Source organism: Eucalyptus grandis, chromosome 8 (genome assembly GCF_016545825.1).
Source record: "Eucalyptus grandis isolate ANBG69807.140 chromosome 8, ASM1654582v1, whole genome shotgun sequence".
NCBI lineage: Eukaryota > Viridiplantae > Streptophyta > Magnoliopsida > Myrtales > Myrtaceae > Eucalyptus > Eucalyptus grandis.
This window is the reverse complement of record NC_052619.1, coordinates 3,696,703-3,720,733: the sequence shown is the minus strand read 5'-3', so window position 1 is coordinate 3,720,733 and position 24,031 is coordinate 3,696,703. Positions and strand designations below refer to the sequence as shown.

At 39.7% G+C, this 24,031-nt stretch overlaps 3 protein-coding genes across 4 annotated transcripts; 1 reads left to right on the top strand and 2 right to left on the bottom strand.

The window, feature by feature from the left end:
- Window positions 1-1,645: 1,645 nt before the first annotated feature.
- Window positions 1,646-8,990, top strand: LOC104456276 (uncharacterized protein At3g49140). 2 transcript variants are annotated; one of them, XM_010071035.3, is made up of 12 exons: window positions 1,646-1,884; window positions 2,223-2,343; window positions 3,937-4,141; window positions 4,229-4,331; window positions 4,418-4,482; window positions 5,269-5,382; window positions 5,489-5,587; window positions 6,432-6,585; window positions 6,825-6,931; window positions 7,135-7,302; window positions 8,064-8,159; window positions 8,525-8,990. In XM_010071035.3, the coding sequence occupies exons 1-12, from the start codon at window positions 1,851-1,853 to the stop codon at window positions 8,636-8,638; spliced, it is 1,380 nt and encodes a 459-aa protein (XP_010069337.1). In that variant the 5' UTR covers window positions 1,646-1,850; the 3' UTR covers window positions 8,639-8,990. The 2 variants fall into 2 exon arrangements, with proteins under 2 accessions (XP_010069337.1, XP_010069338.1); XM_010071036.3 differs by having other exon boundaries at window positions 1,648-1,884; window positions 7,135-7,284.
- Window positions 8,991-9,149: 159 nt separating this feature from the next.
- LOC104416193 (stemmadenine O-acetyltransferase) lies at window positions 9,150-10,670 on the bottom strand. Its single transcript, XM_010027618.3, has 2 exons — window positions 9,946-10,670; window positions 9,150-9,789 (listed from the first exon to the last, which is right to left on the bottom strand). Exons 1-2 carry the CDS (start codon window positions 10,668-10,670, stop codon window positions 9,150-9,152), a joined length of 1,365 nt encoding a protein of 454 aa, XP_010025920.2.
- A 1,140-nt stretch (window positions 10,671-11,810) lies between these two features.
- LOC104456274 (39S ribosomal protein L22, mitochondrial) lies at window positions 11,811-17,772 on the bottom strand. The gene is made up of 7 exons (XM_018862049.2): window positions 17,504-17,772; window positions 17,252-17,411; window positions 17,014-17,096; window positions 14,951-15,112; window positions 13,341-13,451; window positions 12,514-12,580; window positions 11,811-12,432 (listed from the first exon to the last, which is right to left on the bottom strand). Exons 2-7 carry the CDS (start codon window positions 17,367-17,369, stop codon window positions 12,152-12,154), a joined length of 822 nt encoding a protein of 273 aa, XP_018717594.2. The 5' UTR covers window positions 17,370-17,411; window positions 17,504-17,772; the 3' UTR covers window positions 11,811-12,151.
- Window positions 17,773-24,031: the final 6,259 nt, after the last annotated feature.

Here is a 24,031-nt window from a genome sequence, read left to right as displayed (position 1 = left end):
CTGCAATATGTGTTCATGACTAGACTTGATATTCATTTTGTTGTGAACTTGGTTAGCTGATCCATGCATTAACCCAAAGTTCCTTGTCTCCAAGCTGTCAAATGTATATACTAATTTTTAGCCACCCATAGAAGCTCACCAAATGGTGTTCTCCTACTTCATTGATTGCTTATGCAAATGCAGATTGGCTTGGTGTTTCTATACTCGACGTCCACCTCGGGCTTTTGTGTTTTTTAAGGCGCCAATCTTGTTTCATGGGGCGCCAAGAAGCAACCTACTATATTTTGTTCTAGTACAAAGGCTTAATATCATTGTGTTGCTTATTGTGTTGCTAATATTATTTGAATTTGTTATTTACTTCATGTGCTCACAGTGCCCCTTTTTAATCCTCTCATTGCAATGACATATGTCATATATCTTACTCCCAACCCTGTGTTCCCAGCTCTTACCAAATATATTGAGTTGGATTCTCACTATGTTCGAGAGTAGGTCATTTCCAGCTATCTATGTGTTCGCCATGTGCCTACGGCGAATTAGTTGGCGAACATTTTCACCAAAAGCTTACCTAGTTCACGCCATGCACTGTTGAGATCCAACTTTTCTTGACCTTAAAAAAGCAAAAAAGATCCAATCTCTCAATTGTCACACCTCAAGGGGAGTATTAATGTATAATTAAGATGTATTATGAGGTCTTTATGTAATAATATCTATTTGTACCCTTACTATAATTAGTCATTCCTATAAATACATATGATATAATCCTGATTGGATTTAGTCACCTTAGACACTTTGTTGTTATTTTCTCTCCTACTCTAAACATCAACATGTGGAACCTCAAAATGGATAGCTTCTTAAATACTGCTATATTTGACCCAAAAAAATATTGCCATAAATAGTTTTAGTTTTGAAGGTGCTGCAATTGTTAAGATATTTGCCAAAGCAACTCCTATTGCTTTCATTCTTTTAATTAAGAGTGATTTACAAAATCAGTTTGCTAAATAACGTGTTAGGCTGGAGTGACCTTTGGCAAATCAACTTTGTAGAACCAACTTAGTAAGCCTAGCAATTCCCTTCTTATTTACAAAACAATCGATGTATTAATTATACTTTAACATTTCATAATCCCAAATTCAAATTGCGTGTGACCCCCTCTCCCGACGTCGTTTTCGTGTTCAATAACCATCCAGCTAATTACGGCAAAGTAAATCCATGCCCGAACGTTTATGATAGACATGAATGGCCTAATCCAAAAAAGGGTCATTCCCTTTTTTAGCGTCATTAATTTAGTTCTCCAATTTATATATACCGCTCTAGATTTATGTTTCCTCAAATTGATATCATGTATCCATCCAGGCTGTGTTGCCGCTAATGACATTGAACATGGATCAAAATGTCGAGAAAATACAAAATAACTTGCAAATATGGAAAAGAAAATTGCCATATTATTATGAAATTGAGGACTACAATACAAGATGATATCAAATGGCAAGGAAATCAGCAATTTTGTGTCATAACTTGAGTGAAAAAATTGAAAGAAAAAAGGAAAAGAAAAGGCATATGCTGTGATTCTCTGAGAAAAAGGACAACTTGGGAACCCATCTGTGCTGTTCATTTATACCAGATTTTCACTTTTGTCCAGAAAAACACACAAGACTCTCTCTCTGTCTCTCTCTGTGCGTGTCTGACACCTAACACAAGCGCAGGCGTTAACTTGCGGAGCGAATCAGATTGCGGCACGACCGTCTTCAGCCACATCTCGCAAGGCGACAAGTCGCGCGCACGACGACCCTTTCCTCCCTCCTTTCGTCTTCGTCAAGCTGATCTCGGCCTCGTTGTTCTCTGCTTCTCTCATGTCGATTGCAGCTGCCTCCTCCCTCACCTTCGGTAACTACGACGACCCACCTGGCTTTTCTTCGATATAAACCGTAAAAATGGAAAATTTTGGATAATTTGCATGCACCTGTGTCCATTCGATAGATCAAGCATCGATTTTTGAGTCTGCACGTTCTTGGGGAGGCTCATTGGGAGAGAAAGATTGCATTTTTAGCTTGGCGGGGAGGGTGAACCTAGGACTCGGTGTCTTGTCCGAGTTGGTTAGACGCGTTTGGTGGCTAATGGGTTTCGAAGGGTTTAGGATTTTGTGCTTGTGCCGTGGCTTGGTTTGGTGGTTGGTGGCCGTTCTGCTGATTTTCTGTTGTTGTTGTTTGCGGTCGTGTGATCAGGTTCGTCACGCTACAATCTGTGCCATTCGGAATGCTCGACATCTTGTGGAATCGCGGGCATGGGCAGCTGGATGAAACATTCCCTCGACGGGCGAAGGGCTGTGGATTTTCCTTCTATGAGGTGTGTGGCTTGACTTTGGATTTCGTGGATTATGTAGGAGGACCCATGTGTAGATTTGTTCGAGCACGAGTATATGGTTCGTCCAGTTTGATATTTGCATGTGGCAATCCTTTGGTTTGTTGGCTTAGAATTAAGTTTGGCGTACACGTAAGGCCTTCTCAGGTTGAGGTAATTGTAAAGGATCTAGGGTGAGCAAAATTGGTAGTTTGACTCAATATTCTGCTCTTGGATTGGTGTTTTCTTTTCTTTTCCTTGAATTGATGCAGCCTTGGGAGGTATCCTTGGGATAGTTAACGTGTTTGGCTCAATATTCTGCTGATAATAAAGCTGATCGTACACCCGTAATCTATCATTTATGGAGCCTTTAAGTTTGAGCTTAGAGCTCCATTTGTGCTGATTGGAGTCATCTTTAAAATTTTGCGAGGGCTAGTTAGAGGTCTATGACCAAGAAAACGGTGAAAGCCTGTGGCATTTTCACCTGAAATGCAGGATTTTTCAGAGTTATTGTTGTTATGTTCTTTTCTCAGGGAGGTTGGTTTACTTTCAAGAATAATTGGGAAGTTCTTGCTTCTCTTGTATACTTCAGTCAATATCAATTAGGTTAAACTTTTTTTTATACTGTGTCGCATGAGGTACTTCTTTAGAACATTTTCCATGGGATTGTAGTACCAAAAGTTCCTTTAAGATTTGAAGTACTCTTAAACCAGAAGGATATGAAAGAAAAATCATGTGTTGGGATAGTGGAAACTTGCATATGCATGTAAATGACTTGAATTCCAAAAGATGGTTCGGCTCTAGGAGTTTAGATTATCATACACCTTTACTCATGAGCAAGAGAAACTCCAGCAAGTCTGATATTTTCATTCCATCCCTTAACTCGTGCTTTAGTTCCATCAATTTTTTTGCTGATTTCTCCTTATTCCACCTTTTCAGTTCTACTTTCCAACCCTTCAAGTCCTGGCAAAAGAATGCTAGCAAATGGTTATTAAGATCATCTTTCATAAGCTACAAACAGAATTGGGCTATTCCTCTTCTTTGATCTACTTTAATGTGGCCCAAAGCTAAAAGGCAGGGTTTTTTGCTGATCAAATTTCATGGAGCTGATAATAAGGCTAATAAATTAGTAAAAAGGATGATGGAGCCTTGAACTCCGAGACCGGATTCAAGAAATTGTACTCTTAATCTTTTAGGATACGCAATAGTTATTTGGCCTGGTGTCACATGGACTTAATATTGTCACCATGGCCATGAAAGTAGACATCCTTATTTTCACGATCACATTTCTTATCAATTACCATTATCAGAATGTATTTACCACTTTGTTTGGCGAAATTGACTTAAAGAAAGTGAGATATATTGTACTTAATGTGAATTTTTTATAAGAATGTCATGGTGTATATTAGTTCCCTAATTTTCGTTGTTGACATGCCTTTTTTTATGCTTTGGTGCTCTCTCTCTTTCTCTCACCTTCTCTCACATGTACCTGTACATGTACACAGAACTAGAAGGGAAATAGTTCCTTTATGTCAATATCCTTATACTATTTCATGAGAATTTCATGTTGACTTTCAGATGCAACTATTCTTTTTTCAGATCACTACCCTTCCAATGGCTGCCAATAGGGAATGAGCTCTGCCTTTCAAGGGTTTCCGTTGCTGCTGATTACTCTGATTCTCTTCCTGATTCATCTAATTACACAAGCGACCAGGGTTACCATCCTCTTGAAGAGGTTAAACCTTGCAAGAGAACCCGCGAAACTAAACTTACTTCAGCCGAAATTGCAAGGACAACTGTTGAGGTAAATATAATAATAGAGTGGTGCAAGATTCCAGAACCATTCTGGTTTTCATTAGCAATTTAACATGTTGACATATTTCCTCTTCAGGCCTGCAGTAACGCTTTGCTAGTTTTCCCCGGGCCTGTACACCGTGAGCCTCATGAACAAATATCATGGGCAGAGTTCCAGTATGTTGTGGATGATTATGGAGGTTCCCTTCTTTCACCATTAGATTGTTGTTTTACCAATTTCAAATTGGTTGTAAATATGGTCTCACGGAAAATCTGTTCTCTCCAGATATATTTTTTGAAATTTTTGATGACGAGAACATCCTAGAAGATCGTGGTGCAACTAGCCCTGTGGTGAGTTTCTCCTTCCTTTCTGAAATGCTTCAATCGCATTTAGGAAGTCTTCAACTCAAAAGCCTCAGTTAGGGATTTTCATATCTAGGGTTCTATTGTTTCTCCTTTTGCTTTGCAAGTTATGCCAGCGTTGTCCTGTAATGGCAAAGTTTTAGAAGTGTTCACAATTTCAACAGTTTGGGTATGTGGCAAGTTTGTAGAAGTACTATATTAGGCAGCAAAATTGAAACCATAACAGACTTAATTGATGTATTCAGCTTGCAGGAGTGTTCTTATCCCTCAACAAATTTTATCCCTTTTCAGCCAATAGTTCCAGGTTAAGCAAGAGAAATTTCTGGATGATTGCCTTGAAGAGTTCTAGGGGCTCATTGTCTATAAAAGGCAATGAGTTCCGCATTTTAATTGGAGAGAAATAAGGCACAAGCGGGAAGTGGCTTCAGAATCATCTTGAAAATGTCATTTCTACTTGTGTATGGAATGGTCTTAATGACTTTTGATACGTTGGAGCATGTTTTATCATTTACTATTGGTGGATGTCCAAAATCTTCACCTTATTTGAGATGAGCAGGGCCGTACTCACCTCCTCTTAAAATGCTTTTGGAGGTAGTTGATGGACAGTTAGTCTGGGAGTCCTGTATCATTTATGGTAGATCCAATCGTTCACTTAATTGCCACATTAGATTTCTATCTTCATTGCATATTTGTGATCTTTATGATTACTAGTTTTCCCTTCAATTTATTGCACAAACTTAAATTGATCTTTGGTTGGTAAATTTTTTTTTTCAGAATGTATTCATTGGAATGGATATACCAGTGTATGATAACAAGAAGATGGCTGATGAGTACGATATGTCAGATATTGGTATGACTGAGATATCCTATGAAGACGATTATCTCGAGGTGGAGTGCAATGTGCTTACTTAACATGGAGAAAGCAAGAGTCAAATATCTTTTAGATTTAACTATGCTATGATTCTCCAGTCACATGCATTTTTGGGTAAAACAGGTAATGGAAACTGAAGTGTTCGATAATGCAGTAGATTGGGGGATGCCAGATCCATCTATCTTGGTCCATCCGGTTTATTTTGCCAAGTGCTTGACGAAGGTGATTACTACTCTCTCTTCAGTAAATTAGGGGATGTAATTATCTATAGTTGCAGATTACTTTAACTTAGAAAATCTATGTTGAAGAGAAGCTTCACTCCTACTTATTATTAATGTTAAAACTGCAACCTCTTAAAACTTAATGCATGAAATGCATCCACCTCTGTGCTCGACTCTTCTCTGCAGCTCCATTAACAGCATGAATTTTTCAGCTCTGGTTTATGGTAGCTTTAATTTGAGAGACTACTTGTTATAATTATGTCAAGTACTTGTTTAAAAAGATGACACCAAAGGAACATGCATTTCCACAATGACCTTTCGTACTTCTCTCATTTGTTCCATAATCTCTATCGTTTATTAGTACTAGAAAGTGTAGATATTTAGTGTTGACTAAAAGTATTGCAATGAGGATATTGGTAGAAACACCCCTCAGATGAAAATTAAGAACTGCTGTACGTTTCAGCATCAGATGGCATTTTGATGGTGTACAAGGAGTTTTATATGTAAAGGTCTAAGATGCAGTCTCTGTCGAGGATGATGCCTTAGCTTGCAGGAACTTTCCAGATCAGTTGGGAAGTTTGTATTGAAATGCTCACTTGTCCCTATTAAATCAGTTTTGCAACTGAGACTATCAATAATAAGCCTCAAGGATTTGACTTAGAGTGCTTGCTTGCTCTGTTCCTTCTTTTCTCACATTCAGTCCTGTTTTTGTTTAATGCTTGCTCAATCCAGCCACCCCTTCTTTCCACTCAGAAGAGTGTGTATATGTAGCTTGGTGTCTGGATATTTGCTAGAAGTGATTTTTTTATTGTTTTAAAAGAAAATTTTCTGACTTCATTTTATAGGCGGTCAATGCGGAGTATGACAAAAAGATGGACACTCCATCAAATGGCTTGTCCATTTTGGGATGTCTCAGACCTGCTTTTTCTGATGAAGAATCTTATCTGAGAAAGCTCTTTCAAAGTGAGGATGCCGATAACCACAACTTGGACTGGAAAGGTGTAGTTAAACAACTGAATCAATGTTATAGACCAACCCACTATTTTCTATGTGATTGCATGTCCTCAATTGAATAAGTTATTGCCATTGGTTCTTCCCTGAGTTAAAAGTATGAGGATTGAGGAGTCTATAATTTACTTTTAGGATTACTTTTACATTGCTTAAGAAAATCTTGTGCATAGTAGTTGTTAGTACTTCAATGGGATGTTCCTTCTACTAAAACTTGTCTTCTTGTTTAGATGCTGATGTCGTTACCTTGGCTTCAAGCGACAGGAAAGGCTGTAACTCAATAATATATAGGTTAGAGATTATAAGAATAGAGCTGTTCTCGGTGTATGGTTCTCAGGTACGTTTTACTCTCTTGGTGGCCATCTTTCTTTGTTGCATTGCATCAAGACGATTCCAGTTGATTTGGGATTGGTGTGCTGTCTAGTTCCATGTATATCTATGCAGCGTAGATTGTTATGTCATCTTCTGACATGACACAATCAAATAGGTCACATAAAAGGTGTTGAACCTTCCAGTAACTCTGCAGTTTCTTGTTTTCAGTGTGAAATTCATTTGCAAGATTTTCTAGATGCTGAGCCGGATATCCTTGTACACTCCACATCAGCAATTCTAGACCGCTTTAGCGAGAAAGGAATTAGGTGCAATGTTGCCCTGAAAGCTCTCTGCAAAAGGAAGGGGCTTCATGTGGAGGTAAAGGAGACAGCCTCGGTAATTTGAATCTCTTTGAAGCTTCCCTATGCTAGGATTTGCCTTCACATGTTAGTTTCTTGTGGAACAGAACACCGCATGCATCTTGCTTTCTATATATTTTGCTTTAGTAACTGTAATGTCATCATCACATTTTTCCTTTTGCCTTTCCTGGTAACTCATTTTACCTTTTTCTTTTTCACCCAAGTTGATAATATCTATATTAGAATGATCAGTATTTATAGATTGTGGTTCCCATTTGTTCTGTAGAAGACCAAACTCTCAGTAATGTCCTTGAAGCAACCCATTAAGATATAGCCACCCTAGATTATTTATTTTGTCCTCTGACATTTTCTGCAGATTTTTTTCATAGTATAGGCATGTTTGGTGATACTATGAGCTTCCTGGTTTGACGCGTCATCTCCCACTGGATTTTTTCCTATCCCACACTCAGTATCACTTTATGTGATGTCATCTCCCCAGTATTTCATGCTTGTCTTTCCTTGGATCCATCAGGAAAACAAAAGAAAAATTTTGTTGTGTTCTCTACCCCAATGTATTAAGTCAGAAGAAGCATTTAGCATTCGTCATGCAAAAAATAGCTCAATATGGTATTCGTTTATTGTTTTCTTCTCGTAGATTTTGTAAGTTGTTCTCTGTTCTTATTTATTCCGTTTTGTATGCTTCGATTGCGCCTTGCAAACTTGTGTTCTTTTGGCACTTCAATTACTGTTGTTCATTTACAGGCTCTTTACTTTCTGATTAAATATCTGCTCATATAGGGAGCTAATATAATTGGAGTTGACAGTCTGGGCATGGATGTCAGAATTTATTCTGGAACCGAAGTACGAACACACCGTTTTCCCTTCAAAATTCAGGTGAGCAGTGGTTGATGCATTTTAAAAACGAAGACTTCTGATTTGTCTTTTCTTTCTACCGTAAAGGAAAGTGGCATTTTTTATCTGTCAGAATCATTTGGGTTTTCCCTGTTTAAAAAAATTTATAGAGCAGCTAGGAGCATCCTCAAATGCGCCAAGGCGCAGGGGAGAGAGATGCAAAAGCCTCATATGTCATTAACTAATGAACGAAGGTCCAATTTTCCTTCGCTTCATCAAGATTGACAGGATTATTCCAGGAGATAGTTCATGAAGAAACTGTTGCACTCTTTTTCATCCTCTTCTTTATCTTTTGCACTCTCCTTCTCGGGTTGTTTGAGATGCTCAGAGACCATATTTCCATTCAGGCCACATCGGAAGCTGCAGCAGAAAAGCAGATCCAGCAACTATTGTTCCCGAGGTCACGGAGGAAGAAGTTGAGAACTCATGGCGATGGATACAGGAACCCCGATCCTTACTAGCTCTAGTGATTTTCTCTGTAATGGGATTTGAATATTCGGATTAATTATTAGGAATAAGTGAGCCATAAGCGTGGCTTTTTTTAATTTTGTTATTGATATTTTCGGCGATGGGTAATGTTCTTTCTTTGTTTAATTTTTGTGCAATAGTTTTCAATAACGTATAGGGAGAATGTAGGAGAAGATTTGAGTAGTCCTGGTAGTCATCTTCTATCTTCTACTAAGAGATACAAAATAAGGGAACTGCCGGAGATTTGTTAAAGCGGTCATCTCAAATCAAATTGATGGCTGCGCGTGATGTGAGCTTTGTTCACTTTTGTACATATATAGATCGGCGGATGATGGTTGTGCCTTATTCCTATGCTTAGGGTACTCCTTTATGAGGTAAAGAAGAGGGACAATTATGATGGTGCACCTATTTTCCGAACATGCGTGCACGTTCCATAAGTTTTCTCAAGTAGTTCTACCTTGTTTGATGAAGTGAATCTGTCATTACGTAATGGCCAGAAAAGGGTCAGAGTTTACTGCGGCCCTGGAGAACCATACTGAGTTGGGGCTTGGCGGATGCAAGGAACTCCTGATCCTGCTCCAGTATAGACATCTCTTGCTCCTCCAACGCGATCAATGCTTCTATTCCATTGCCGGACGGTGTGTCCATCATGATGACCACGTTCTTGAACGCGTCGTCCCCGAAGTTCTGGACACTTACCCATACGGGCCTCCCCCACCCGAAATCGACGTCGTAGAATCCCATCCTGTACCAACTCACAAAAGTGTAACACTCTTGCCTCATCTTTGTATAGATCCGGCCCGCCTCTTCTAGCCACTTGGAGATTCCCTCAAAAGCACCATCCCCTCGAATTTTCTTCACGTGGTCGACGTTTATCTCAGCAAGCGATTTCCTCACCGACTCGACCAAGTCACGCAGTTCAACTTCCGGCCTCGTGTTTTCGTAGGTCGCGAATGCCCTCCAAGCGATATTCCCGATCGACTGTTCGGGCAGAGGCGGTTCCACACGGTGGCGGAGGTTCATCGATTGGACCACTGCCGATGGGGGCTGCATGCCGGACAGCATCCTAGAAGCTCTTATTGCATGTTTCCAGATGAATCCAGTCAGCGCTTCGATTCGAGTTGGGTTTGGAACGAATTCACTCCTGGCAAGCTTGCGAAGTTGGTGAAATGTAATAAACTAAACTATAAAAGTAAAATCATAGCGAACTGCAATAAGAAATGGTTAGTCAACTGACTCCCTAGATGTCAAGGATTTTCGATTTGGTCGAAAGGCTAAATCAGACTGTTAATGAACTCACCTAGCATCGAGTTTTAACCTCGATAGGGCAGCGGAGTCGAACACGAATCTCCTCAGACTGCTCTTTCCCGGTTTGGTAAAGGGGTTCCCATGCCACAGTCCAGCATTGCTAGGCATCGTGTCGCTGCTCGGGAATAGGGTTGATGCGGCCATGCAGTCCGCCTGCATCGCTTGATCAGGACGTCCCGTGGCTATGGCGGTCCATGTCCTGAAAAAAGCTATAAATGTGGTCGCGTCCATGATCTTGTGCGAGCTGGAAGTCCCGATAACGATCCCTCCACACGAAAGCACGTTCACTTGTATCCCGAACAGAAAGGCTTCCTCTTCCGGTCCGGTGGAAACCCCATGCAACGGGAGGAACTTGTCTAGCAGCCTAATCTCGGGTTTCTTGGCGAACTCCGAGAGCGAACAGTCCACGCGGGCCTCGACATACAGCACCCCGGCATCGTTGCAGTCGATGTAGAGGTTGTTCTTGCTGAGCCGCCCGGAGAGCGGGTAAAACCGGGTCAGGGCCTCGGCGAGAGACTTCTTGAGAGTACAAGAGATGTGGTCAATTTTCACGGGGAGATCACGAGTTGGGTCACTTGGGTAGAAGAAAACAACTGAGGCATAGTACATGCGGGTCATTTGGTCAAGGAGGCACAAGTTGAAGGTCTTCAGGCGGTGAGGCGTTGGTGATGAAGGCTTTATCGTCTCTCTGCTGGTCACTTCAACTCGCATCTCCATTGCTGCTGCTGCTGCACTGATGCGTGTGGCAAGATCAGCAATCTTTTTATAGCTAGGCTATGTTGCATGGACACGTCACGCGTGCTTCCATGTCGTGTCCTGTCCGACACGCGTTGACCGCATGTCGACCACTTTTGTCGGCAAAGGAGGAGGAGGAGGAGGAGGAGGAGGCGCTGCTAGGTTAGGGTTTTGAGAAGGAAAATAGAAGAATAGAAAAGGGAGGGGGAAGTGACGTCACGGGTGGAGGGAAAAGAAAGTGAAAAAATTGGGGATGGGGTTTTTATTTAATCGAAAAAATTATTAAATGAAATTAAAAAGTAATTTCAAAAAATAAAAGTATTGTATGTACATTGAGTGATTAGTGTAAATTTATTGTAGGTTCTTTTTTAATTTATAAATTTGAATCAAATTAATTAAAAATAAAATATGTAATTAATATACAACGTATCCCAACGTGTCGAAATTTTTTATTTTTGAGAAATGATGTGTCGCATATCCGTGTCCGATGTCGGTACAACCTAGGCTAGGTGGACTTTTAGACTTTCCGATTAGTTTAATTTTAAGATGCTTTTGCTTCAGTGGTGAGATCCTCGGAGATGGAGACAAAAATTGATCACTGAACCAACCAAAATGCTTTTGCTTCCGTAGTGAGATTCTTGGAGATGAAGACACAAAATTGAGTTAAGTTCAAGATGCAGAGTCTTGTCAATGAATCCGACTATGGTTATGAACCGACCTTTGACTTGAAGCGCATCCAAATTGCAAGTTTCGGGAAGTTAACAAGTTTCATGACTTCACCGTAATTATCCGTACCAATGAAATAGCAATTCTGAGGACTTGTGAATGCGTCGGGACCACCGTAAACCAGGATGCTAGTTAAAGTGGAGGTGCCATAGCATTTGAAATAGGTAATATATTGGCTCGTGCGCCCAGAAACCTGTGGAAGACATGATTTTTAGTTCTCACAGGCCACCGTATTTTGCACAGGTTTATCAGCAAATGCAGAAAACCTTGAATTTCTCTCGAGCAATTGAGTAGGGAATGATACAGCATGACGACTCAGAAAGATGGTAAGTTCCGGATCATGCAAGCCCGCAGCCAATTACTAACTCTAGACCGAGAAGAATGAATCCAAAGATGTTACCCCTTAGCTCATAGCAACAAATTCAATGAAAAATCTGCTAATGACTTTCAGCAGGCCATCAGTCTTCGACTCCATTTATGTTTTAGAGAACCATAGGTAAAACGGGTCCATCAAAAGTGAGATCTAAGATTTAGTGTTTACATTAAAAAAAACCTACCTTCCTCCAACGGCAATTAATGTCACCAGTTGATTTACCTTCATTTAGATTTACCTCTAAATGTACTAGGAACTACTGCTAGGTTTTCGTGCTCGCACCTGGCTACATTCTTAACAAAGGGACGTTTCAAAACTTCATCAGAAGTAACCATACAAGAGCAGTGATCCAGGATAAAATGGATCATGCAGCCATTGCCCTCTCTTCATTCCTGCCAGCTTTGCCTTTACGGTTCCAGATTGGAGTGGACTCGATGAGCTTATGGGGAACAAGCCGCCTTTCCCGCTTTGTAAGCTTTTTGAAATTGCTTACTCTCAGCTTTGCTATCTCAGCCTCTTCCTCGGCGGTTATCTCCCTGACTACTATTGTCAGGCGGCACTCAGGTCTCACTTTGATTCCACACCTTCCTTTTGAATGGTAGCTAATCCTCTTCTGGTAAAACCCCTTTCCTACAAATGCTTCAGCTGCATCCGATAAAAAGGAAAGTCAAAACTAATCCAAGTTAGAATTAAACAGATTGAAGCATTTCTCATTCGATAATTTACCAAGAAGAAGCTTTTCAGGATCTAATCCATGGTTGTGTGTCGCATTTGCTCTGGCAGAGTGAATAACCTGAAAAATTTGGATTAACAAGATTAGTGCATAAATAAATGAAAAGTAAGTCAAAAAAAATAACAAGAAATAATGGAAAAATATATGTGCCAAAAACCATCCTCTCTTTTTCTACGAGTATCACTCAGTATCGCCTATTTCTAGAACCCTACTTTGCATTTAGGACAAAACTTCATAAGCCAAAAAGACCTAATTACCCTTCCTAATGGGGAAAAAAAAAAGAAAAAGAAAAGAGAGAGAGTCAGTTCTCAAATCACCAAAACTATAATCTTTCTACCGCCGTTGCCGTGTCTGGCCGCAATTTCTAGCATCATTGCACATCACTTTGAAAGTGTTGCAACACGAGCTTATGCTGGACAAATTTGTCACTATCAGCCAGCTTCACCTCCATATATATATATATATATATATATATAGAGAGAGAGAGAGAGAGAGAGAGAGAGAGAGAGAGAGCTCCATCGTGGTAGCAATGGGCAGTACCAACATTGGAGGAAGAGAAACAATAAACTGGGTAGCGGTGGCAGAAGCTTTGCTAGAGTTAGGGCTTTTTTATTTATTTCGAGCAAGGGAGGTGTTTTCAGGGAGAAAGGAGGGAGAGAATTTGGTCACATGTCCAATAGGCTAATGATAAACCTGAGGGTGCAATGCAATGACTTTGAAAGTAAAAGATGTAAAGTAGTTCTGCAAACGGCAAGGCGAGAATGATTCTCAAATTTTTCAAAGGATAAATGAAAAGCCACATCATCTAGAGTTGTATCACCTGGTAGACGGTTTTCGCAGCTCTCTTTACGGTCACTTGCAATTGCAACAGTGCATCTTCAACACGCATTCCACGAACCAAAGCAGCAACCAAATTGACCTTCTTAGGACTCTAAAACCAGAAGAGAAGCTAAAATTACAGTGTAAGCATGAGAGTCTGATTCAAGGGAACAATAAACACAAAAGGTACCAAATAGTAGCAAGACATACTGTCAAATTAAAAAATCATAGCGCAAGAGCTTTCATCAATCAATCAAACCATAACATGCACTTTCAAGAGATAAGAGAGTAAAACATGAGTATTACTACGGGTACTGAGAAATGCATCACCGATGCTCTATCACAGCACCACAGATTATCCAGAGAAAAGAAGCATCCCACCAGATCCTGTGTTTGCAGACCCAAACTTAAGCAGCAAACAAGTCAATGGCACAAGTCCTTTTTCTTAAGCAAATTATTTCAAGGAAAAGATATACGAAAGTACATAAACAATATCAACTGCTATAATTAGTAGCCTTGCAAGACACTAAAAATGGGTACTCAGATTTCTCATAAAACTTATCAATTTGCCTTATAAAAGGATTTGAGCAATGCTGGATATAGTGAGACCAATTTACCAATTGATATGTTAAACAATCTGACAGACTACCAATGGACATATTGGTCATATTTAAACGAATAACAAGAATCTACTATTTCACCTAGGGCCTATTTGGTAATTGGCTAATTCTGTTCTTTTGTTCCCCGAAACAAAAAAAGAACAAAATTCTGTTTGATAATGCCAACTAATTTTTCTACTCCTGGGAAAGAATTTGTTTCCGAGAATAGATTTGGAACTAAATCAAAAAATGAAAAAAGAAATGTTACTTCTTTATTTCTAGGAACAATTCTAAAATCAAGCCAATTTTTTTTCTCTTTTCTTTTCTTCTTCCTCCTCCTCTACCCGATTACTGGCCTTAGAGATGGCTGGCGACCGGCCAAACAAGGTCTGCTGGGTGAGCTCAGCCTCGACATGGCTGGGCAAGGTCAAGGGACCAGCAAGGCACCCCCAAGGTTGGCGAGGTCATCGGCTCTCGTCTAGCCAGTCACTGGCCATCGCCAAGGCTCGCAACTGGTTAGAGGAAGAAGAAGAAGAGAAGGAAAAAAGAAAGAAAGAAAAGAAAAGAAATAAATCTCATAAAATTATTTAAAAAATTAAAAAATATTCTACGGTACAAAAAAATTTGAAGGTCATATTAAACGTAATTATGTTCTTTTTCTATTCCGAGAATAGAAATTTTGTATAATTACCGAACACTTTCAAATGCTAAGAAACTCATCTAGGGGATAGAATTGGAAAAAACTATTTCTAAGTAAAATTTATTCTCGGAAACAGAATGATTATCAAACAAACCCTTAGTACATCAAACTTTTAAACCAGTCTTAGTAGTCCTAGTACTCAATAAAGCAAACCTTCGTACGAAAACTCAAGATCACCATATGGATCTTCACATTTATGTGATCTCAATCAATCTTATTGGATGACTAGATTAGAGAAACTTTTGATCAAGTATGGATAGAACCCAAATTTCTACACCATAGATAAAAATGAACACAATCTTACAACGTTACCTGCTTTATGCCTTTCAATACTGCTTGGACTTTTGAAGGCTTAGAAACCACTTTCTGACTTTCAACCGTTCCACTGCTTAGTTGCAACGTAGGTGTTAATGGAGAAGAAATAGGAGCTGCATCAGATGAATCAGCCAGGAGCTTTCTTGAACTAGAAATCCCCTGCAAAAGAAAAGAGATAACCTGATTAAAGTCACCAAATTATCATGTTTCAGAAAAGAAAAGCTATGAATCAAGCTGGCTGTTTATGACAGTTAATACTTCGTACCATCAACCGATAACAAAGTCAAGGGTAGCCCCCTACATCAGAATACTCAACACCGGTGACCAAACAACCTTACACACAGGAATGCACCCTCTACTCCCAGTTTTAAACTACATGGTAGATATCAACTAGTTACCTTTTGCTTAAATAATTTCTTCCCTCTTCACAAACTTACTCATTTTATTTTATTTTTTGGCCATTTTGTTTCTTCTTATACTTAGGTTCTTATTTGATAAATTTCCACTAAAAATAAAATTGCAATGTCAGCATGTACGTCAGCACATTGACAATGTCAGTGAAGGAAGGACCTGTTGCACAAATCCTACATGTGGAGCTTGATTTCATAAAAAAACAAAGTCAAGATCACCAAATGGAACAAACGATACTTCAAAAACAAAATGTAGACTTAACCTTAGCATGAATTACCAATGTCTATAGCAAAAAAAAAAAAAAACCAACATCATTTTGTCAAAGTAAAAATCTCCATTGCTTCACTCAAATGCCAGTGAACTTCCTTAAACAGATGCACAAATACATCATTACATCCATAACTGTGCCAAAAAAAAAAAATTCTTCCAGTAAGTTCGAAGAGCGATAATAGTGAGAATGATTGTACGCCCACCAAGTTCTTGGAAGGGTACTCATTCAACTTGGGAGGATGGAGAAAACACAACCGTTTAGATCTGAAAGATTTAGATCTTAATTCAGTTCAGCTTAGTTATACCTTTCAGAAATGCAACAAGTGTGTCGAATTGCTATATTGTAGGTTGTCCCATAATACATGTACAAACTTATTGCTAATCCTATAATACACATAAAATATACTAAAATTATCGTAAGTAATAAGCTTAAGCTCCAAATCAAACTTTCGAACCACTTGAGCCAAACTCATCAGCATAATCACCTTAGTTTTTAATGCTTAATTTGGTTGGGGAGAAGATAAAGTGATAGGAAAAATAAACATAAGAAATATTTCCATTGTCTGGGAAGCAGTGAAAGAAAGATAACATGGTAAAAGGGGAAATAAGGAAAAAGTAAAAGCCTTTGAGCCTTAAAAAGAAAAAAAAAAAACTCTCATGAAGAATTAATTGAAGCAGATGGAGATCCAAATGGCTCGTAAGTTGAAACATGTAATTCCTGAAGTAGCCTTTTATTTCTCACTGTCAATAAGACGAGTCATATTTCAGGTTTACTTTTGTTTCTAACCACAAATATGACAAGTGACACTTCAGACTACTATTTACTACTTTCCCCTCCACAGCTTTTACCCCACCAAGATTAAGCAAACAAAAATTGGGGAAAGTCACAAAAAATTCTTCTTTCTTTCTCTGGGTTCCTTTTTCTAATTTCCCTTTCAATTCCTTCTATAACTAAACTTACAAACAATGTAAGTCTTGACCATATATTAACCATTCCTAGAATTGCGACTACTAGTCTGCACCTACGAAAGCTCTGGCTTGAATAATTTAAAATGTCATGCCCAAGACATATTCCCCTCACCTCTACTCTATCTATCAGCTACACATGACTCACATAGACATTTTAAATCTAGGTCAGAGGAAGGTTCAAGTCGAATGCTAGTCGCTGAAGCCAGGCAATGCTGGTGTTAATAACCAGTCACCAATCTCACGGTCATCAAAGTCATGACAACTAATCACAGTGCAAGAGCAGGCCCTCATACAATGTCAGCCCAGAACCATCCCATTGCGGCCCCTGCCTTCGGCTTTACGAGACCAGGCAGCAGTACGTCTAACTAATGACCAAAAACCATCAGACGATGGGAGAAAATCAGCATTACCGACAGTTGAAGATATTGGTATAGCGGCCTCAGGACGTTTGCAGAAGGAGATTCCCAGAGTCTCCGCAAATTGGGGGCGCCACCTGCCAAAAGAACTCCAAAGTTATCAAATTTTTTTGCATTCCACTCACTAGACATCAAGAAAACCCAATATTACGGGAGCTTTCGAGCTTTCGACGGTCATCACGAAGGTTTTAGCAGCAAGATTCAAGCAGAGAAAGACTGAAAATGGACTAACCAGACGCGGAAGAAGACAGCAGACGGGAACCAGAGACGCCGGCGGCCGCATTGCCATCAATCTCCAGCCTTTTCCCGGCACGGCACAGCAAGGTTCGTAACTGCGTCCGCCAAGCCATCCCTCCAAGCTTCGTATTCGGCAGTCGAAACAAACTCTTATCCTGGAGACATCAAACGTAAGGCAAGCGTCGCCGGTTCGAGATCGTACGGGAAGAGCGACGTCGACGGAGGCGACAGACATCGCCGTACTCACCTCGGTTTCGACGGCGAATCTGCGAGCTACGCGCCGCGGCGGCGGCGGCGGCGGCGGCAAGGATCGGCGGCAGAATCGGAGCCGGCGAGCTGCAGAAGAGCGAGAGAGGCGGAGCTGGGTTGCTGGCGGGGCGGCGAGCGGGTTCCGGAGACGCAGAGGGAGGTCCGGCGATGGCGGCGAGGGTTGCTGCGGCGAGGAGCGCGACTGCGGATGTGCGACCGAGGGAGAGAAGAAGAGAGCGTGAGACGTGGGGAGGCTGAGGTTAGAATTGTATTTTTACAATTTCTTTTTTGTCAATGCTTTTTTCTTCTTCTTTTTTTATCTGATGTTAATACTTAGTTCAATTATTTTTGTTAATACTTAGTTTTTATTGTTAGTACTTACTTTAATAATAGAATTTACAGCAAACAAATGTCGTTATATTTTATCAAATGTAACTATCGATTACATTGTTTTGCTGGTATTTTTTTTCTCCAAATTATTAGATAAGTCTTGAAGCTTGATCGATAGATCTCTCGTTGGAATTCTAATAGATGGAACTTCCCACATGGAAAAGGGGAGGTGGAGAGTTCGATTCCTCAAATTTGTCTCCGAAGGTCGTCAAAAGGTTGTGGGAAAGTAATCACTTGGTGGAGGTGGCGACTGACCGAGCAAGTGGCCTTGTCGTGGTGGCACTACTCAAGATTTTGCAAGGAAAGGCATTGGAGGTGGCAACAATGAACAATGTCAATGAATAGTGATGAATATCCATGTCAATAAGCAACATGGAAAACCTAGATCGGATTGACTAATGATAATTTTGGATGGAAAGCTTAGAGGGGCCGATTTGGAGTTAGAGTGAAAGGTGGTGATTTCATTAAATAAAAAAAAATTCTAGTCAAAATTGAGACTTGACTTGAAATTAAAGGATTTTTAAGGAATTAGGCCCAATATTACCAACAAGTTTTTCATATCAACTTGAGTAGAGATCCATTAGTTTTTTCTATTGGCAAAAAGAATGTGCTAAAATTGAATACTAGAACTCTCTCAAGCCGGATCAAGTTTTTTGCACCTAAGTTGCATTTGGTGATTTGGTATTTGGTAGGGGTGAGCATGGTTCCAGGGCACCTTGGGACCCGAGAACATGACCGGTAAGAACCTGTAGGTTCCAAGTTCCAAGATATTTAGGGTAAGTTTCAAGTTCCAAAAAATGAGAACCTTGTTTTAATAAGTAAGTTTCGGTTCTTAGTTGGAGGAACTTAGAACCTAGAACCTATAATCTAGAACCGGGAACAAGTTTTAATATTTTTCTTGATCCACGTCTCCATGCAATTTTCCAATATTCCATGATGTTCGATAATGAGTGTATAATCCAAAAATACTAATCCGAGTTTCTATTTTATGGCTAAGATTTTTACTTTATTAATGTTCATATTTTTCATATATTTAAATATAAGTTATGATTAGTGAATTATAATCATTCAAATAATAATATAAGTGGGACCTGGGTAGACCTTGGAACCTATGATAGGATGGGTTCCAAGTTCTAGGGTATGCAAGGTAAGTTTCAGGTTCCAAAAAAAATAAGAAACTTATTCCAACAGGTAGGTTCCAAGTTTCAGATGGAACCTGTACGGAACTTTGAACCGTTCACCCTTACTTTTATTTAATTGAATTCCTTGCTAACAATTCATTTTCTTTTGTTGATAATTTTGTTCATTTTATAGTTTCTTTGATGAATGACAAGTTTGTTTATTATTATTGCGTTGTTAGACCTTGGAACCTACAGGATAGGTTCCAGGTTCCAAGTTACAGGTTCCAAAAAATGAGGAACCTGTATTTAAGAGTAGGTTCTAGATTCTAAGCAAAGCCTATAAGAAACTTGAAACCGCTCACCCCTAGTGTTTGGTGACATTCTCAAATTCGATAAACCCAAAAATATCTAGATAAAATGCCAAGTAACAACTCCAGTGTAGGGGGGACATGTTGGAAAACATTCCTATGAGATTTTGATGATCATCAAACTATCCTTCTTACTAATAGCTACAATGATTAATACAAATAGTGAAACAAGTTATCATTATTGATGATCATTTGTATCAGTAAAGATGAGATACTAGTCTCTAACTTGTAGTAGAACAAGTAATAGTAATGGTAATTTGGAAGGACCGGTCAAGATAGTATTGATAATGACCAATCCTAATATCACGTGTCTATAATTAATATCATCATTGAAGATAGTCAACCCATCACTTACAATATACACTAATGATAATGTGCGATAAATTGGTATTAATATATCGAGTCGATAGTAATGGCAATTTGGATTCCATAGTCGAAAAACCGAGTGAGAAGGTAGAAAAACAATTGACGACTCTCAGAGACAAGACGGTAGTCGATAAATCGGGGTTATCTGCTATGATTAGTGAAACGACTATGGGAACAATCTTGATGATTGCCATGGTCTCTCAAGTAGCTAGATGTTTGTTCTTGAAGGTCTCCTACCGCTCTATCAAAGACCTCAGTATAAAAGGAGCAATGATAATGTGAAGAGAAAGCTAAGGATTGAGATATACGAAAACCTCAAATATTGTCTCTTGAGCTAGAAATTGTATTTGATCTTATTTTGTGAACCTCAGTGTATTGGTTTAACACTATAATACCTTATAGTGAAGTTTACAAGAGTGTCGCGACCCGATCTCGCTGCCGTCGTTACCACCATTGCCAATCGGCTTCGGAGCTCGAGAAGGTGCAGATGAGGAAGTCGAGATCCTCAAGCTAAATAGAGAGACCGATTTCCACCTTGAATCGATCCAGCCGTCAAACCCTAGATCGCTCTCCGAGATGTCGAGAGAGTCGAGAGAGCGATAATCCCCTCAGCCAGAGAATCCCTTCGAGAGCATCCGCGCGAACGGTTTCCTTTTTTTTTAGCGAGAGAGAGAGATCGTGATGAAGAGAGAGCGGGAGCGAGAGAGCGTCTCCGAGAGAGAGAGAATCCGCGCCAGCGAGAGCCCCCCAAAGAGGAGAGAGAGAGCCCGAAAAAAGAAAACCCCCAAAACCCCGTGAATGGCCTCCTTTTTCTCTTTTCTATTTTTTTCTCTCGTTTTATTTTTCTTTTCTCTCCTTTTTTTTTTTCCTTTTTCGTTTTCCTTATTTCTTTCTCTCTCTTTTTTTTTCTTTTCATTTCACTTCATTTTTTTTTCTTCTTGTTTTGTTTTGTTTTGTTTTTTTTCTTTTTGTCTTCTTCTTTTTTTTTCTTTTTTTTTGGCTCTTTATTTTTCTATATTTTTGCAAAATGGATGATTAAAATGTCGACGAAAATTTCGGTGTCAACAGCTGCCCCTCTTTGGGTGGGATCTCGAAGAGGTTCCACTCAAAGACAAAATTGATACCTGAAATTTTTAGTCGACTCGGCTTTGAAAAATAGAAAATGACAAAAGCAATGATGGTTGGTTAGGGACGTACCTGATACTTACCTTTTCTCATCAAGGTATCTGAACTCTTGTCGGGGTTTATTCGCTCTATCTTTGTTTCTCTCTCTCGTGGAATGGAATGAAGACAATAAAATCACTAAATGGAAAAGGAATGGCTTAAGGATAACCTACAAACCGTATGGTTTAGATTGGGAGAAAAGTCTCACCGTGTAAAAACGGGTTTCGATTGGGAGAAATGTCTAACCGTGTAAAAACGGGTTTCAACTGGGAGAAAGGTCTCACCGTGTGGTTTAAGGATGACTTGGAACTTAGTGGTTTAAGGATAGACCCACGAACCTAGTGTGGTTTAAGCTGGGAGAAATGTCTCACCGTGTAAAAACGGGTTTCGACTGGATGCGATAGTCTCACCGTGTAAAAACGGGTTTCGACTGGGTACGATAGTCTCACCGTGTAAAAACGGGTTTCGACTGGGTGCGATAGTCTCACCGTGTAAAAATGGGTTTCGATTGGGAGAAAATGTCTCACCGTGTAAAAACGGGTTTCGACTGGGAGAAAGGTCTCACCGTGTAAAAACGGGTTTCGACTGAGAGAAAGGTCTCACCATGTAAAAACGGGTTTCGACTGGGAGAAAGGTCTCACCGTGTGGTTTAAGGATGACTTGGAACTTAGTGGTTTAAGGATGGACCCACGAACCTAGTGTGGTTTAAGGATGGACCCACGAACCTAGTGGTTTAAGGATAAACCCACGAACCTAGTGTGGTTTAAGGATGGACCCACGAACCTAGTGTGGTTTAAGGATGGACCCACGAACCTAGTGGTTTAAGGTTGAACCCACGAACCTAGTGGTTTAAGGTTGAACCCACGAACCTAGTGGTTTAAGGATGGACCCACGAACCTAGTGGTTTAAGGATGGACCCACGAATCTAGTGGTTTAAGGATGGACCCACGAACCTAGTGGTTTAAGGATGAACCCACGAACCTAGTGGTTTAAGGATGGACCCACGAACCTAGTGTGGTTTAAGGATGGACCCACGAACCTAGTGGTTTAAGGATGCACCCACGAACCTAGTGATTTAAGGATGGACCCACGAACCTAGTGTGGTTTAAGGATGGACCCACGAACCTAGAAGACAAGGTTTTAAGATCACCTAGAACTTGGGGACAAGGTTTTAAGATGACCTAGAACTTGAGGACAAGGTTTTAAGTTGACCTAGAACTTGGGGATAAGGTTTTAAGATGACCTAGAACTTAGGGACAAGGTTTTAAGTTGACCTAGAACTTGGGGACAAGGTTTTAAGATAACCTAGAACTTAAGAGACAATGATATGGTTTAGGATGACCAAGAACCGGTTCACTAAGAAACAAATATTTTGAAAAAGAGTTTCAAGATTACTTGAGAGCCAATCTTGCAAAATAATGCCAATTATCAAATCCTTTCAGAGGAGATTTTAACAAAATGAGATTTGATTAACCATCTAAAAGTTAAGTCAAATATGCCAAGTGGAAATATCCTAATCAAAAAAGGTCTTTCACACTGACTCTCAAAAAGGGCTTTTGTTCCCAACCATTGATATGAGAAAACTGTTTAATCCTCACTAGAGAAGTCTCACTCAACCTATGTCTATGGCTTTCAGAAACGTTCAAAGTGAATACAATCCATTGATCAAAAGGTCTTTTAAATGGCCCGTAATGATAGCTTGGTCATGGGCTTACACAAAGGGTATGTATTTTGAGGCCAAGAAATGAATATTCAATCAATATCTTCATCAGGTTTACAAGTCAAGAACCTTCAAGATAAGATAAGATAGGATTGCTTCCACTCCTTCTAGTGGTAGCTCCAATGTGATATTCTCATTTCAACTTGAACCATCCCAATCGGAAGAGACTTCGGATAAGGGTTGTAATGTTGGTTCGGGTAAGGCTTAGAAATGCTTGAAAAATTTTCAGATATCAAAAGGTTAAAAAGTGAGTGATTATCTTGGCATCATTACCATCACATGACTTCTCAAAAATTCGACTCTTGAAATTTAACCTATCTCGAGAGTCCTTTGGGTAATTTGTCTTGAGACATGAGAGCTTCGCTCTTTGTTCTAATGATATTGCTTGCAATACATGTTTTCTCTTGCAAGACATTTCTTTTGTTTTTCAACAAATGATCTTTTGCATGATCATGGATTTCGCTCTTTTTTGCACTCTTGCTTTTCTTTGCATTTTTTTTTTTTTGGCATTGGCCTTGCTTTTACCAGGCACACTGCTTTTTTATGCCCCCTAGTTTTCATTCTCTTTTGAGTATCTAAGACTCTCGAGTGGCATTTACCAATTTCTTAATTTTGTTGGTAAATCATGTGCCTTGCCCCAGTGTGGGGAGATAATCATCACCTGGGGTTATGAAAGAATTGCATATGGCTCAAATTGGCTAAGCAAAGGATAATTGTGTTTGTGGTAGTGAACAGAATGCTCTTCGTCACTTTGGGATGCTTCGAGTTTCGACAAGAAATCACCTGAAGCTAGCACAAGAAGATTGATGCAAGTGAAAGCAATAAAATCTTTCTTAATCTTTTGCTCCGTAATTTTCAACCAAGACCCCTTATTTTGCCCCAATGTGAGGTTGTTCTTGACAGGGTTATTTTGGAAATACTCCCTATTTGGCTCAAAGTGGCTTGCAAGAGATATCAATAGTGTTTGGGATTGAGAAATAAAATGCCTTTATCATTTCAAATCATGTATTAACTGTGAATGAATCCTATGCCCTAAGACATGGTTCTTTCCACTCAATTCTCTCAAAAAGTGTATGAGGACGTGTTTGGTAAAGGGGTTGCCTCTCATCATTTTAGGCACTACCACCTGGCATAGTTAACAATCATTTTCAGGTTTTCCAAAACTCACTTTGGTTAAATTCAACTCCTTGGGGGAAATGAAAATATAATGAAATTTTGTCTGAAAGGACATGTTTCTTTGACCCTACCGGGGAGATTTTTGAAAGTAAGGTTTGATAAAATTTGTAGACAGAACAGGCTTTGCTTAGCACATGGGTTCATTCCTAAAGTTCTAACTATACTTCTGGAGTTCTAATCGATTCTTTTGGCATTCTAAAGGGTAAGGTCACTTCTAAGTT